The 14917-nt window shown below is 38.1% G+C and overlaps 2 protein-coding genes across 6 annotated transcripts in view; both read left to right on the top strand.

Annotated features, from left to right (window-relative positions):
• LOC127631120 (membrane-associated guanylate kinase, WW and PDZ domain-containing protein 1-like) overlaps positions 1-4079 on the top strand; it is a 97473-nt gene extending 93394 nt beyond the window's left edge. The window contains 1 exon segment of the mRNA XM_052109112.1: positions 200-4079. Within this exon segment, the coding sequence (XP_051965072.1) occupies positions 200-1317 (1118 nt within the window). The 3' untranslated portion in view covers positions 1318-4079.
• A 3181-nt stretch (positions 4080-7260) lies between these two features.
• The window catches only part of LOC127630917 (IQ motif and SEC7 domain-containing protein 1-like), a 107943-nt gene continuing 100286 nt past the window's right edge, over positions 7261-14917 (top strand). For all 5 annotated transcript variants that reach the window (XM_052108788.1, XM_052108786.1, XM_052108790.1 and 2 more), the window contains exon 1: positions 7261-7753. In XM_052108788.1, coding sequence (XP_051964748.1) covers positions 7308-7753 — 446 coding nt within the window. In that variant the 5' untranslated portion in view covers positions 7261-7307. The remainder of the gene's footprint in view (positions 7754-14917) is intronic.

Below are 14917 nucleotides of genomic sequence, written 5' to 3'. Positions count from 1 at the left end.
TAAAAATTCTCTGTTCACATTCCAATACAAAAATAACACCTTGTGGTTTTCAAATAACAAGAGGGTAAAAAATTCTATATATATAAAGTAAATTTGGGGATGAATAATTTACTTCAATAAAATTTTTTTTCCTCTCCTTCCCTCTTGGTCTTGCCTCTCCACTGCTAACTGTCACTCTTCCACACACTTTTACTCTCAGACCGTGATCACATCACAGCCGTCTCCTCCTCACCCCAGGCCCTGCAGTCGCATTTGGCTGCAGTGAACTGTCGATGGGCCCAACAGGGTGCTACATCCAGCGTTCCAAAACCAGAGAAGACCAAGAGAGGATGGAGAGACCAGAGGGAGTGGGAAAGTGACGGAGGAGACTGGGACAGCCCTGACAGTCACAAAGGCAGCATTCAGGGCAGGGGGCGAAAGTCAAAAGACGACAGGAGGAGTCGAGGGTCACAGAGCTTGCCCAGAAATACTCTAAGAGGACATAGTGAAGATGACGAGCCGAGGGTTGAAAGAGAAGGGAGAGGAAGGAAAAGTGGTAAAGAAAAGAGTGAGAACAGGGCGAGACAAAGCAAGAGCAAAGAGAGGGCGAGACGGGTAAAGAGCAAGAGTGAGGGAGAGATGGGTAATGAGGAGAGCAACAATACACAACCAATAAATAATCAGAGACTTCCAGAGCCTAAAATGCAATGGGAGGAAGAGGAGAAGGAGGAATGGAAGAGAAGGAGAGAAAAAGAATGGGAGAGGGAAAAGAGAAGATCGCTCACTTCAGAAAATGACAGTGAGGAAGAAAGAGAAAATGAGAGCAAGGCAAACAAGGAAGCGCTTGAGTGGGAGCCAAACCAAAAAACTGAAGGAGGGATTCCAGATGAATTAAAGGGATATATAGAACAAAAAAATGAGGCAGAAATGAGTCTCCGTAAGCGTCTACCTTTTTCAGGCGTCCTTGTCTTACCGACAAACATTCAGCCTGGCCCACTTCGCCCTGTCAGGCCCTTATCTGGCCTTTCCTCTAAGGGGCCGCAAGGGGACTCTGAATTCAGTCAGTCACCGTTCGCTTTCCTCACGTCAGCGGCGTCCGACTATGCAGAGTCTGAGTCAGGAGCCAGCATGTCTGATGGTAGTATTTCTGCAGCAAGTATCTCTGGTCTTTCTGTATATTTAAACGAAATGAGTAACTCAAAATCTGAACAAAAGACTCCTGGCCCCCCACTTCCAGGCCCCTGGCTAAAACCCACCTCACACAGGCTCAAAAGAAAGGTTGAAAGGATACGATTGGTAAAGAGAGCAATAGGAAGAGGTAAAGGAACAGAAACATAAATTAATTAGCTGTATTTGCTAAGGAAAACATCACTATTAGTATTTCAAAAACTTATGGTCAGGGATTTGAACATAACCCTGTACCAAAGTATTAAACTTCAGTGTAACCTATCCCGCCTAGATTGTGCTTCAGACAAGAACGATACCTCAAATTGTGCTGCTTGTTAAGGAGAGGTGTGCAATTACTTTTCTAAGTGATTAGACTTACCATATTTGCCAAGCAGACAACAAAACTGGAAACAATTCCATTGACTTGCATTGAAGGAGGATGTCATAGAGACTTAGTGGTGGGCTGTTCTGACTTGGGCCTAACAACCGCATAGCAATACACTAAGAACCACTCTTAGAAACCATTTTGCATAAACAAACACCTCTCAGAAAATGTTCAAATCTATTTTTTACCATTGTATTTTGTAAAAGACTTCATGTTTTATGTGAAACTGTCAAGTACACATTTAATTACTCTTATTTGCGTATATTATTATGACATATTTTCTTATCATAGGTGGAAAGGTTAACAATTTATACAGCACAAATAAACAGTTTTGGCAGCTCCCACTCCAGCTTGCTTTCTTATGCCTTTTTCTCCCGTTACCTTGTACCTTATTCTCCATAGAGAAAGTGAACTGCTATGAGCACATTCAATCTTTTTTTAGATTTTTTTGGAGGAATGTTTATGCAGTATGTTGTGATGGTATGCAACATACTAAAATGTGAAGGGTCAAATATCCTCTTTTCTTTCACAGTGGCTTGAGTCCTGCTCTTAGCTCCATATATAACAGGGAAAGACTGTATGCTGTCAGATTACATTTCATTAGAGCAAATATTGAATAATGATATACAGTATAGCTTTACCCATGTTTCATGTTTTGAAAGATAACAAATGTATTCTGGATGGTATGTGCAACAACTGTTACCCTGAATTCTGCTAAATTCCCTCTTTAGGGTGATTCCTTCATTTAGCATTGTAAATTGTTGTGAATGGTGTGTATATGTAAATGTATACTGTTAAGAGGCCATTTATTTGTCACACTCCTGGGGAAACCTCCTCAACCTTTATTAGTGTCATTTTGCTTTATGTATATGCATTTGTACATAAATTATCTTTCTTTTTGTGTGTTTTCTGGGCCTCTGACATCTCAGGGAGCAACTATATAAACTGTAAGCTTAACCCTACATAAACCTACACCACACCCTCAAAGTGGCTTTTATTGTTGCCTTGGTAATAGAAGACTCCTCCTGTCTGCTGAACTTGGCCTATGTGACCTTAGAAACCTCAAATCAAGAGCAGTTTAAAAATGCATTGTAAGATTTTCGCAAATTTTCCTTTTGACGTGATTGTATGACATTTTGCTACAGAGAAAAAAAGATATAACACTGCATAATATATTGCCCAATAAGACTTTTCATGCAGCTATATATATAAAATACTAAATACTGTTGACATTGAACCACGGATGAGTCTGTGGTCAAAATACAAAGATTAACTAAAGAGGAAAATGTAAAGGTATAGGTCAACCAAATAATTCTGTCATTAATTTACTCACCCTCATGTTGTTCAAAAACCTGTATGACTTTCTTCATCGGAACACAAAAGGTGTTGTCAGTCAGAATGCTAGCCTTAGTCACCATTCACTTTCATTGGAAACAATTCCATTGACTTGCAAAAATGCAATAAACGTGAATGGTGACTGAGGCTAACATTCTGTCAAACATCTTCTTTTGTGGTCCATGGGGAAAAAAGCCAGGGGTTTCGAACAACATGAGTAAATATCCCTTTGAATGAGACTTCTCTTTGTACTTAAAATCAACACTCTGATGAGCCCCAGTAAAATTAATAATGAACAGTAATTTATTGATTTCTAGAAAAGACAAGTACATGCTTTATAAAACAGTCCTTATGCTGCTCTTAGCTGTTTTGACCCCGTCAACCAAAAAGAATTGCAACATTTGTACTGAAAATATAAGTTTGAGTTGCAATATTGAGTGGCATTGTGCCAAGCCTGCAAAGCCTCTTTAGTTTAATGCACCTATGGTCAATCTCTTTGTTTTTATGGGTGAAAAGCTGCTAGTAAAAGTGAGAAAGAGAGAATTTGACTGTATTGTGCCCTTGTTAACTGTAGCTTAATATACTGATGAAAATTTAGCATTTAACCTAATAACTGTGCCTACTATGTATCAATTATTTTCTACTAATTTTAATTTTGTTGATTATTAAAATGCTATTTTTGTTTCCTTTCCTATCATGTCATCAAACCATAAAATCACCCAAACTATTTCATTACATGTAAACTCTCCACCAGAACACATGTGCACATTTAAACTATGCATACGATGTTGCCATTTAAAACCACAGCAAATAATTGGGACAGTATACCTGGCACATGCCCAGCAGGTCTGGGATCAGTTCACTCATGTCATTCTTGTGTAGGTGGTCCACACACTGAATAGAATCAGAGCATCTTTAAACATATCATAATGTTCAGAGGATGAGCCAATGCCACATAAGCTTTCACTTAAATGAGTCCTACACCTCTAGATTTATTACCTGTTCAATCTGAAGTGTCAGTTTTGGGGTTTGTCTTTATATCCATACTAATGTCTTTGGCCATATGTACTAATTGTAAATAGACATAAATATATTATTATAATTAAATATATGCATATAATATTATGTTTCTATTATGATTATATTGTTATAATCTATTGTAACCCAAATCCAGATAACAAATTATATAAGAGTTATAATAAACATACATGTATCTATCTGAAACGAATTGTGGTCTTGAGTATTTATTCTTGCTTGCATGCGTGCGCGTGCGTGTGTGTGTGGGTGTGTGCGTGTGTGTGCAGTGCTCCAGCTGTAATTTCAGCCCTGAGCAGTAGATGACAGCATAGCACATCAACAAGTATTTAATGTCAAGGCTGTATAAGAATATGGCAATTACATCACTTGAAAACTGATAGTATTTGAGATTAAAAAAAGAATTTTTAGATTTTAGATATTGAAATAATTGTAATGTTGATTTAGGAAAAATCTACATCAATAAAGTTGCAGTTTTCAGCATGAAACACAACAACATACATTTTACAGTTCTTCTCAAGACCATCAAATAATTACTCGTAAAAATTGAACTGTAACATGAATATTGTCATGTAAATTATGGCCAGCTCAATGACAATGCTGTTAAGCAAATGCAACTTGGAGATTATTGACAGCTCAAATAACACACAATCACCTGATCACACTTTACATCAGTGTTCATGTTACATTATTATTACATTTGAAGTACTAGCCTACATAATTTAAAGTACTTGAACAACATGGCCTCAAAGGAATATTTGGGGTTCAATTCAAGATGAGATCAAGCTACAGCATTTGTGGCTTAATGTTAATTACCTCAAAGATTAATTTTGACTCGTCCCTCAGGGTTCCTGTGAGGCAGTTACAATGGAAGTGAATGGGGGACAATCAATTTTAAAATGTTAAAATACTCACTGTTTCAAAAGTAAAGCCTCAAGACATAAACACTATGCATTTTTTTACATTATTTTAGTGATAAAAGTGCTTACAGCCCTTTCTGTGTAAAGTTATATCCAATTTTACAACTTTGTTGCCATAACGACGTAACACTGTAAACCCAGAAACGCCTGCAAAAACAATGATTTAAACAATGTTATAGCTCAAATAATGTATGAGTTTTAACAGAATAATTAATGTAAATGTAAGCGCAGCGTAATTCTAGCGGGAAGACTGTACATCATCAAACCTTTAGCTAGGTAACTCCTAGCCAATCACATGTAAGCCAATGCTTTATAAGTCTGCTCACAATCTATCACATTGCTGTTTCATTGTGCTAACATGGCAACCTCCACCACCCCACCACCACCAGTCAAGTCCTGTCCTGCACGTGGGAAGGCTCCTCGCCCCTGCCTCCTATCTCTGGCAGGATATGACGGTTCCGAGTACAACATCTTCGGACCACCAGACGGGCTTACGCAAAAGAGAGACATTACGTTTTCTGTTTTATATTCATCAAATAAATGTCATCTTAACTTTCACTCAAGTCTGCGAGTCTTCCTGATATAAGTGCTTTTATAAAATTACAAGCTTCACATTTCTGCCTTTAAACGCTCCTAAAATTGGCCCCATTCACTTCCATTTTTTTCTGTCTTTATCAAGAAAATGACTGACGAGTCAAATGGATTTTTGTGATAATCAACATTCCACACATGCTGTCAATTGTTTTTAACTTGTATTGAACCCGTAAAGATCCTTTAATATGTAAGCCTAATTATTTTGTAGACCTGCATGCAATAATATTTAGCCTGCCTTTCTCTTAAAAATACCCATAGCAACCACAGATTCTGCCAAAATACCATAGTTACAGCAATTAGTGATTCACTGAAGTTTTTTTTTTTTTTTTACTACAAAATTAAATGAAACAAAATGACAAGAAATAAAGATTGTGACAGCTTCTTACACTGTTTGAAGGATATTCTAAGATTAATGTATTACAACGATATTGTGTTGTTTATGAAGAAACCACGGTTAAATGTAAAAAAATTTTGCAGGTTTATTGCATGTTCCATGATTATTGCATATGTTAAATGGGCATTGCAATGACTATCTTTACCGATCTGAGGTTTATCGTCGTTGAAATGTCCTTTTCTTACAGTATGTACTCCTGCGTGGGTTGAGAACGTGACGAGTGCAGAAAAGGCTTGTTTAGCGCGTCTCTTGGCAGTTGCGACTGGAGCTGTCAGGTGAGAAGCACGCTCAGAACCCGCGCATCTCTCACTCCAACACAGCGCGTGAACACACGAAGAGCCGGTGACTTTGGGAACTTTACAGCATATTGTTCCATTTGTATGAGAGACCATACAATTTCTGTGAATCTTACGTTGTTAATCAAACTCGACGGACGTCGAGATTTAAATAAATAAGAAACACCCACAGATTGACGAAGAAAACAACGGAGCGCTCGCGATTGATTTAAAGTGTCAACACACGACAACTCAAAATGGGTTGAAGAAAAGAAAACGACATGAAAAAGAGGTGTAAGTATGATTGTTTAAAAATGGACCGCCATATATGTACATGATTTTATTTTGAAACAGATATTTGACTAACATATGAAAGAAGAACAGCGCGCGCTTGGGCGCGTGTAAGTGTTTCATAGACTTTTAAACATGATCATAGCAGATTCCTCTCTCATGCTACTCTGAATAATCCATTTACTCTCTTCAGATGCTGGAAACTACAGTTGTGGTTATGTTAAGCAATGTGGTGACAGGCTTTATGGATTTTCACTTTTTCTTCGTGTCACTAGTTGCCCTTTCATATTTTCTTTGTTATTAAAAAAAAAACCCTGTCCTTTTGAGTTGAGTCTCACAGTATGTTGTCTGCCTCAAGCTATACAGATCTTGAATCTAGTGGATTTCAGGGATTCGATTTGTATCTTTCTGCTGCTGTTCATTTCCACTGTGCTACCTCAGCATGTGGGAGTTGTGTGTAGCCCAGCAAATCTCAATATAGTGACTGGATTTTAATTACTGGGTTTGTGGAACCAGTAGAAAGGATGTCTCTACAAGTGACATTTCTTTTGACTGAAATGTAAGCATTCATGACTTTTTTTTTTCTCCATGTTTTTTTACATGGATGGATTTTTTTTCCTTCTTGGAAGAGCTGCCCAGAAAATGAGAAGATACTAAATATTGACCTTTAAACCCATTAACTGAGAGCTAACTTATTGCCCCATTCATCTCTTAAGGATTCAGGATTGAACATGTCTATATGACATTAAAGCGTACTTGACCTACTACATATAACATTTTCTGGTGTCACTCTGTTGCTAAGACACAAGTTAAAACATATCAGATAAAAGATAAACAGTTCTATCAGGCTTCAACCTTCATCCAACAGTTGTTTTACAACCCCCCCCCACTGTACCTATCAGGTGGTGGGGGGGAAGAGTTGGGCCCAAATCATGGAGTCCAACACAGACAGCCCATGTCGGGCTGTAGAGTACCTACTGGAGCTCAATAACATAATTGAGAGCCAGGCCAAACTTTTAGATTCGCAACGTAAACGCATCGAGGAGCTCGAAACACAGCTAGACCGTGTCAACCAGGAAAACCAGAGCCTACGACAGGACAGGAGCCCAGGAACCGAGAACTCAATGCAGAATCACAGCTACAACCAGAGCTCTAAGCCTGGCCAGCCATCATCGCTACCAAACCACAATGCAGGAGGTGTCCATCAGAACAGCAACAGTACCATACCTTCATCCACGATGCCTGGTCCAGCTCGACGGATGCACGCAAGGTTGACTAGAGGCCTGTCTTGGGGGTCAGTCACTGTTGAGAAAGAAAGGGGACGACAGAATCAAAATGACAGCTCTGGTACCAGCAACACGTCGACTCTACGGAAACAGTAAGTGCATTAATGCTTTAGTTTATCTTCATGATGAGAGTTGATCCAGGATGTTTTGGCTCTTTGTAATGCTATGGTTTTTTTGTTGTATGAGGAAATCTTTGTCTGTATTCACGCTTGATTCAATTGCTTGGACTGAACCAGAGTTCGATTTAAACCCCCTTTCCTCTACCCCACAGGTCTTTTTTTAACATTGTATTTGTCAACCAGCTCTCATAAAATCACATTACTATACATACATTTTTGCAAAATCATGTTTATGTGGCTTGTTCTACGTATCGTGGCTAGAGGCGCTACATCAACATTAAATTCTATTCACTTTCACACAAATCACAAGTAAAATGGCAGATTATAAGCTCATAAACTCTTACTCACCCTGTTCCTCAATAATGCTATCTTATGACATCTAAACTCTTTTAGTATAGCACATGACTCGTAAAGGCCCAGGCTATACTTCATTTTTGTGTGTTCCGGATCGGATCATACCCAGTCAACCATGTTGCCTTTCAAAGTATACTCTTGAATACGTATATGAATATGAACACTAGGACTGCTTTGGGATACTCTTTTAGTAGTCAACGGCATGCACATGTGCCGATGATGCCCACAGGCAAGGACTGTCCACACATTGAGAAAATCTGTGTTGAGCACGGACAGTTTGTGCGTACTGTGCTAATGACAAAATTTGCATCACGCATACTGTGTGTGGAGCAATCGCCAGTTCAGATGACCAAAGTATATGTTTTCCTTTAGGTGCTCCATTTTTACTTATGCATTTTATAACAAATTACATTTACAATCTTGTTTGTGTGCAATCAAATTGCGCTGTATTTCAACTTATAGAGTGTTGCACTTGCAATTCAAATGAACCGGGTTTAAGTCCTGAAGAGCATGCAAGTGTCGAAATTGTCATAGAAGCACCACAAAATAACGTGGTTGCTTCAGTATACTACAACAGGGATAGCATTAACTTTAATCTAATTTGTTTGGGAAAAAGTTTAACACGCTTTTAGTGCCACACAGTGGACAGTTCAACTCGGAATTGCTGTGACACATGTAAGGAACCACGTAATTTAATTTAGCAAAAATGTCACCACAGTCACGTAATTTTCATTAGATCTGGCTGTATTGAAATATTGGTCCCTTTGAATTAAACACCAACACTACATGCACAAACTTGCATTTGTCTGCCGCAGACACAATGCAATTAGTTGTGAAGAATGCAAGCTGCTCTCCAAAAGCTATTTAGGCTATACAGAGACAAACAGTTATGAGAAATACCTGATACAATAATAAGTGTGACCAGAAGCATGCAAAGATGCAAATTGTACATCATCAATAGTGGTTTACTTCAGCGAGTGGATAGATTCCTTTCAATACCAGTTGCGACAACAACTGTTCTTCACATTTACTGGTGTGCACTTGAGTTCAGAAAATGGCTTTCACACCAACAAAAACAACCAAACTGATTTGGAAAGTGGGATTGTGAAACATGTACAAATACGGCCCACAATTTTGGATGAGGGAAGATTCTCTCCATGTACATAGAAATGTTTATGTTTATATTGAACATGTCTGATAAAGACACAAACCACTGCAAGTTGTTAACTTGGAGTGGACAAATTGTTTGAAACATTTGGAGGTCAGATAAAACACCCACGACTCGTCTAGTTTTTATTCTATTATTTCTCCTACTCATGCTCTAAATTTTATTTTTCCATATCTAAACAAGTAGCATACGATAGGGTTTGTTGTTGGCAGGTGAAATGTTAAGTATTCTGCAGGTGTTTCTCTGCATTTTTGCGCTATAGAGGCATCAACAAAAGCAGCAGCTTCAGAGCATCAGACTCAGTGTGTATCTTCCTCTCTGCCTCACTGAGCTCAGCCTGCTACCCAGCTCATATTATTATGTTTGCTTGCCTTATTGCCAGCAGCTGCAGAACAACTCCTGTATTCTGCATTCAAGTGTCTCAAGAGTGCTCAGATGTGTTCATCTTCTCCCTCATTTACCATTGCTTGTCTGAAATTATTGACTAGGACAATCCATTACTCTCCTTTCACATTGTTGAATCATCATGTTCTGAAAAAACCCCAAAATGAATCTGAAATAAACAAGGCTGATTAGAGGAAACACAGTTTGTTGTTAATGAGAAGCAAGGCCTTAACCAGGATTTTTCAAATACCAAGGTCAAAAATACACTTGAGAAATAAGTTTGGCTGACAACATATTTATTTTCAATAACAACATGTGCAAACTGTGCATTGCGTGCTCGCGCGCGGGGGTGTGTGTTTGTGTGTGTGTGTGTGTGTGTTTTCCTGTATCTGGGTGTGAACTGTTGAACTATAACCTATAGTTAGTTGTGGCTTCTTGTGCAACCTCTGAAATGGTGGAGATCCATTTGTAGTGTATGCATCCTCTGAAATGGTGGAGATCCATTTGTAGTGTATGCATCCTCTGAAATGGACTTGGGTTCTCACCACTAACTGTAATTGATAGAAAAATATTTCCATTATCAGTTCAGTTGACTCAACTGTTAGTTGATACAACACCTGTACTGCAATGCATACATACAATACATAAAATAATAAAGAATACCTTTAGCTTTCAGTAATTCAGTCTCACCTTTTATCAAAACAAGTAACTATTCTTCTGTGGGCAGAAGCATCCCAACTTTGCATGACTCTTTTGGGATAAACTTCCATGTTTCTTTGGACATTCATGAGAGCAAGACCAGACAGCCTCTCGTCACCCGAAGTAGATTGAAGCCAGGTTTTGAGACGACGTAATGCTCTTTCACAAGAGCAGTTAGTGGCTTCTGCATTTATGTATTGCAGGGTCATTGGCTGCAAAGCTTGAACCTTCTGACACAGTGAGTGTCACATCTTGACTGTCTTGGGAGGGCACTTCACCTATTATTTCCCTCTTTTCTACTTCTAACTCTTTCTCCTCCTCAACTGCCTGACTTCTCTCTCCTGTCTCCTCTGTTGAATTTAACATAATAATTATAATAATAAAACAAGTCTAAATAACTGACCAATAACTTATTGGTCAGTTATTTAGACTTGTTTTATTATTATTATTATTATAATACTGGCAATAACTGACCATCATATCATTCAACAACAGGTTATGCTTGGGCCATGCTTATTAAAATCACTTCACAACACATTAATTATCCATATAATATTTAGCTTAATTGTCAGTGCAGATTAGCTAGCTGCAACACTGGATTTCAGCATTTCAGTAGGATATAGGTTTGAATCTCATTGGTAGCCCTATTGCATCACATATTGTAGGCTATTTACTGCATAACCATTAACTTTCTCACCTTCCCTCATTCTCTTTGTCTGCTCATCTTCTGCTGGCTTTCCAAACGATAATTTTGTTTGTTGCAGCCTTTTCATTTTCGGTCATTTGAATGAAAATCACAGGCAGAAATTAACATGGCGTCAAGTTTATTTTGAACAATGGATTTGTGGGTATTGAAGTTTATGTGAGCTGTGCGAGACACAGTTCTTTAACTGGTTTAGGAAACACTCCGCTACAGACAATTACTTTCGTTTTGACATGACAGCGGTATCTGCAAGTAGGTGTCGCTTGATGGTACGTTGATGCAAGGATAATTGTCTTTCACTTCACAATGAAACGACACTTCAAGAAAAAAATACAGTGGACATGAACTCGGTGTCCTCAATGGTAGTTACGGCCATGCTGAGAAGTGTTCGCTGTGTTGTTCAAGACTCAGAATTGGCCCAATAAGTCTCATCCACTGCCCTCTCTAGCCTAATTGGAAGCATTTCTAATGGGCTGCAAATGCCCTTGAAAATTGAAAAGGATTTTAAGTGTCTTTCACATTTTTCTCAGTTTATGTTATTTGACATAGGGGTCAGAAGTCACAAGATGAATTACCAGAATTCAGTGGCTCACACTACAACACTTAAAGATGAAAGATTACTGATCTTTACAAAGAAAGAATTTGTATTCAGGACGTCTGATTTGTTTTAGAAAACGGGGTCATTTTAACAGTTATTTTCAGTATACAATTTCAAAGAATAAATTAAGATTCATTAAAAAACGGATTCATTTAAACCATCACTCAAGGGCATCCCAGCATAACAGTTTCCTTTCTTTTGTAAAACACCTTTAATGGTTAAATACTGATGCATTTCAACTATACTTTAGATTAGATTGGATTAGATTCTGGGTTGTTTATGGCTCCAACATGTTTCCCGCACTATTGGACAAATCAGATGCTTGCAAATCAGTTTGACTGAATCACTGAAACAAATAATTTTAAAAGAACAATTTATTCTCAAATCCAACAACACAAAAAATTATGCAAAATCTTAATAGACTGTACATTTTCAATTCCTCTTCAATCGTTATTTGCACACTCTACTATAATTCTTTACCTTTTTTGTATGTTAGCTAAAAATCAACAGTCTTGCACTGCAAGACAAATTTATTCCTACTTTTTTAAACAAATTTGCTAGTATGTCTGTTTTTGGAGAATTCATTTGGTTGGTAATACATGAAAACAATATTCATTGACTGACTGACTGACTGTCTGTCTTTCTCTCTCTCTTTCTCTCTCTGCATCCTCCTCCTCTTCTTGCCTCTCTCCATTGAGGCAGTTAGTCATTAGTAAGGAACACATATTAGTTATTTATGTGGGTGTATAACATAATGCTATAGTACTATAGAGTACTATAGAGATCACAGCAGAGGCAGCAAATAATACATTTCCATTTTTGTGTGGATTTATTTGAGCTTCTCTAATTATCTCCTTAACTATGACTTTAATTATGCATTTACACCGACGTTTAGCACCCCAAAGTTTTTTGCCTGTAATAATGACTTTGCTGACTACATTTTCCTTGGACAGTGAGTCATGATATTTGAAGAACACTACCTCCTTTTGGAGTAGTACACAATATTGGTTACAAGAAAATAAAGACAGATTAATGTGTAATGTGCTTTTTTCATCTAGATTGTGGCAGATTATTAACAAATCTCTTGAACAATGCCACTAAGTAAGGGTCAATTGCTTGATTTGTTAGTGTCAGCAGTAAGACCATGCTGGTACTTTCATTATGCGGTCAAAAAGCTTTTTGGAAGCACATACTTCCATACTACTCTTACTATTTTCCCAGTATATAACAGGGATGAGCATTTTGGTCATTTGGTCATTTTGCAAATGCTCAATGCTCAGAATTCACGTTTCTGTTCTTCCATCGGGTTACCATAATACGCTTAGTAAGTCCGCACCACTGTTTCTGAACCTTGTATCTGCAAACCACGTTTTCCGTAACACCATAATTATCGCGTTTTTAAAATGCAGTATTAAGTTGAAAATAGTTTTGAAGACCATGCGTTCTGTTACATTCAGCTGTGCTCCATCTAGATGTTTGAAAGAAAGATTTTGCATGTTCAAGCACTCTTCTCCACAGTGTAGGGTGCCGTCTCTGCCCTGGACAGAAAGTCACGTTCCATTTAATTGGAGATTGTTTATGTGATGATTCATGCTTTCTCCCATTAACTCTGAATTTTAAACTTAATACAATGGAACGCCACTTTATTTTGGACTTACAACTCATGGGGAAATCTTCAGCTCTCATTTAGCTGAGATGCAGGTGTTTAGAAATGTATACAGAGACATATGTTCAAAACACGGTGGTTTAAACTTTCTTTTGATTATCGTAAACCTATAGATCAAACTTTAGCACTGCAGCATCGTTTATCAGTTTGGTTGCTATAAGTCTTCTCAGTTGACAATCAAGGTACCTCTGAAAATGACAACATAATCATTCTCAAAATTAAAAATAATGCCCTTCTTTGATATGTAGTGTGTAGATGTCAGGTAGTTGTCACTGAATTTCAAAATTCACATTATGCACATTTTCTGTGGCATGGAATACCCTGATGTCCTATAGTACTTAATTTGCTAAAATATGCATTGAAAATGCAACCATGTGAATTGCGATCACCAGTGTTTATGTGGTGTTCACATGTCTCGGAGGTTTCCAGCGCAACATTCTATTAGTAGCGCTAAAGTGAAATGTGTATGCGCTTAAATTGAACACACAAACTTTCTGATGGGGATGGAGCTTGTCAGTAATATGGCGGAATGGGTTTAATTTCAGGGTACATGAACTTCTGGAAGCCACATTTTCCATTTTTCCAAGATTTTCAGTGTTATCTTGCAGTTGTAGCATGCAAGTTGAATACTTCTGGGGCTGCAAGCAGCCAAGCAAATTCTATTAAGATGAATAGGAATGCTAACAGATAGCTTTTTCCAAATTTTCTATAGAAAGTAATCTAAGGGTGGATGGAAACCATCTCATGCTTCTCTGGAGCAATATTAATGATTAATATTAATTTACCCTCAACTCCGGTGTATTGAGTTATTTTTAAGAGCACTTTTCTGCCATTAAAGAGTCTTTCGTCTTTCTCGTCTTTGCAAAAAGCATGAAGCGTGTTATTCCTGACATCATTCTGCTTTCTGAATCTTGTCTCGTCCACTTCTCTCACAATTCGAGCACCCTCTTCCAACTGCTTCAGGTCAGAGGTCATCCTTTATTAATATCTTCTTTCCTTTTTTCTGCACTCTCTTTTGTTTTTTTTATCCCCCTCTGCTTTTTCAAACTATCTCTCCTCTTGTCTTTTCAGGTGTCCTACTCTCTCTCTCTCTCTCTCTCTCTCTCTCTCCCTCTCTCTTTTCACTTGTGCCGCCCTCTCTATGGCCAACAGATGGAGAATCAGTGTGTGTGTTCATGAGTCGAACATGCTGAGAGAAGGTCTTTCACTATCTCTCTCTCTTCCTCTCTTTCCTCCTACCTCTCCTCCATTTAGCTCTCTCATCTTCATATATTCCGACAGAAAATATCTGTTCATCTCTTTCTTTTGCTCTATATCTGTCTGTTTATTATACGGCAGAAGGTCAAACAGGTTATGCAGCATGTGTTAATTATTGACCCATGGTGTTCTTTCAAAGTGCTGCTGATGCCTCAGACACCTCAGTTGTCTCTTCCAGCATGCCAGCAGTCTGAAGCTCTCTGCACTCCTGCCGAACTCTGCTGCTTATACCCTTTGGAACAGCTTTGAGCATTACAAAAGAGTTAATGGGTTAGTCACTCACCCAAATCCCTCACACTCATTTTGTT

The sequence above is a fragment of the Xyrauchen texanus genome, chromosome 37, assembly GCF_025860055.1.
Source record: "Xyrauchen texanus isolate HMW12.3.18 chromosome 37, RBS_HiC_50CHRs, whole genome shotgun sequence".
NCBI classification, from domain to species: domain Eukaryota; kingdom Metazoa; phylum Chordata; class Actinopteri; order Cypriniformes; family Catostomidae; genus Xyrauchen; species Xyrauchen texanus.
The sequence above is the reverse complement of the archived record's forward strand: the minus strand, read 5'-3'. Positions and strand labels throughout refer to the sequence as shown.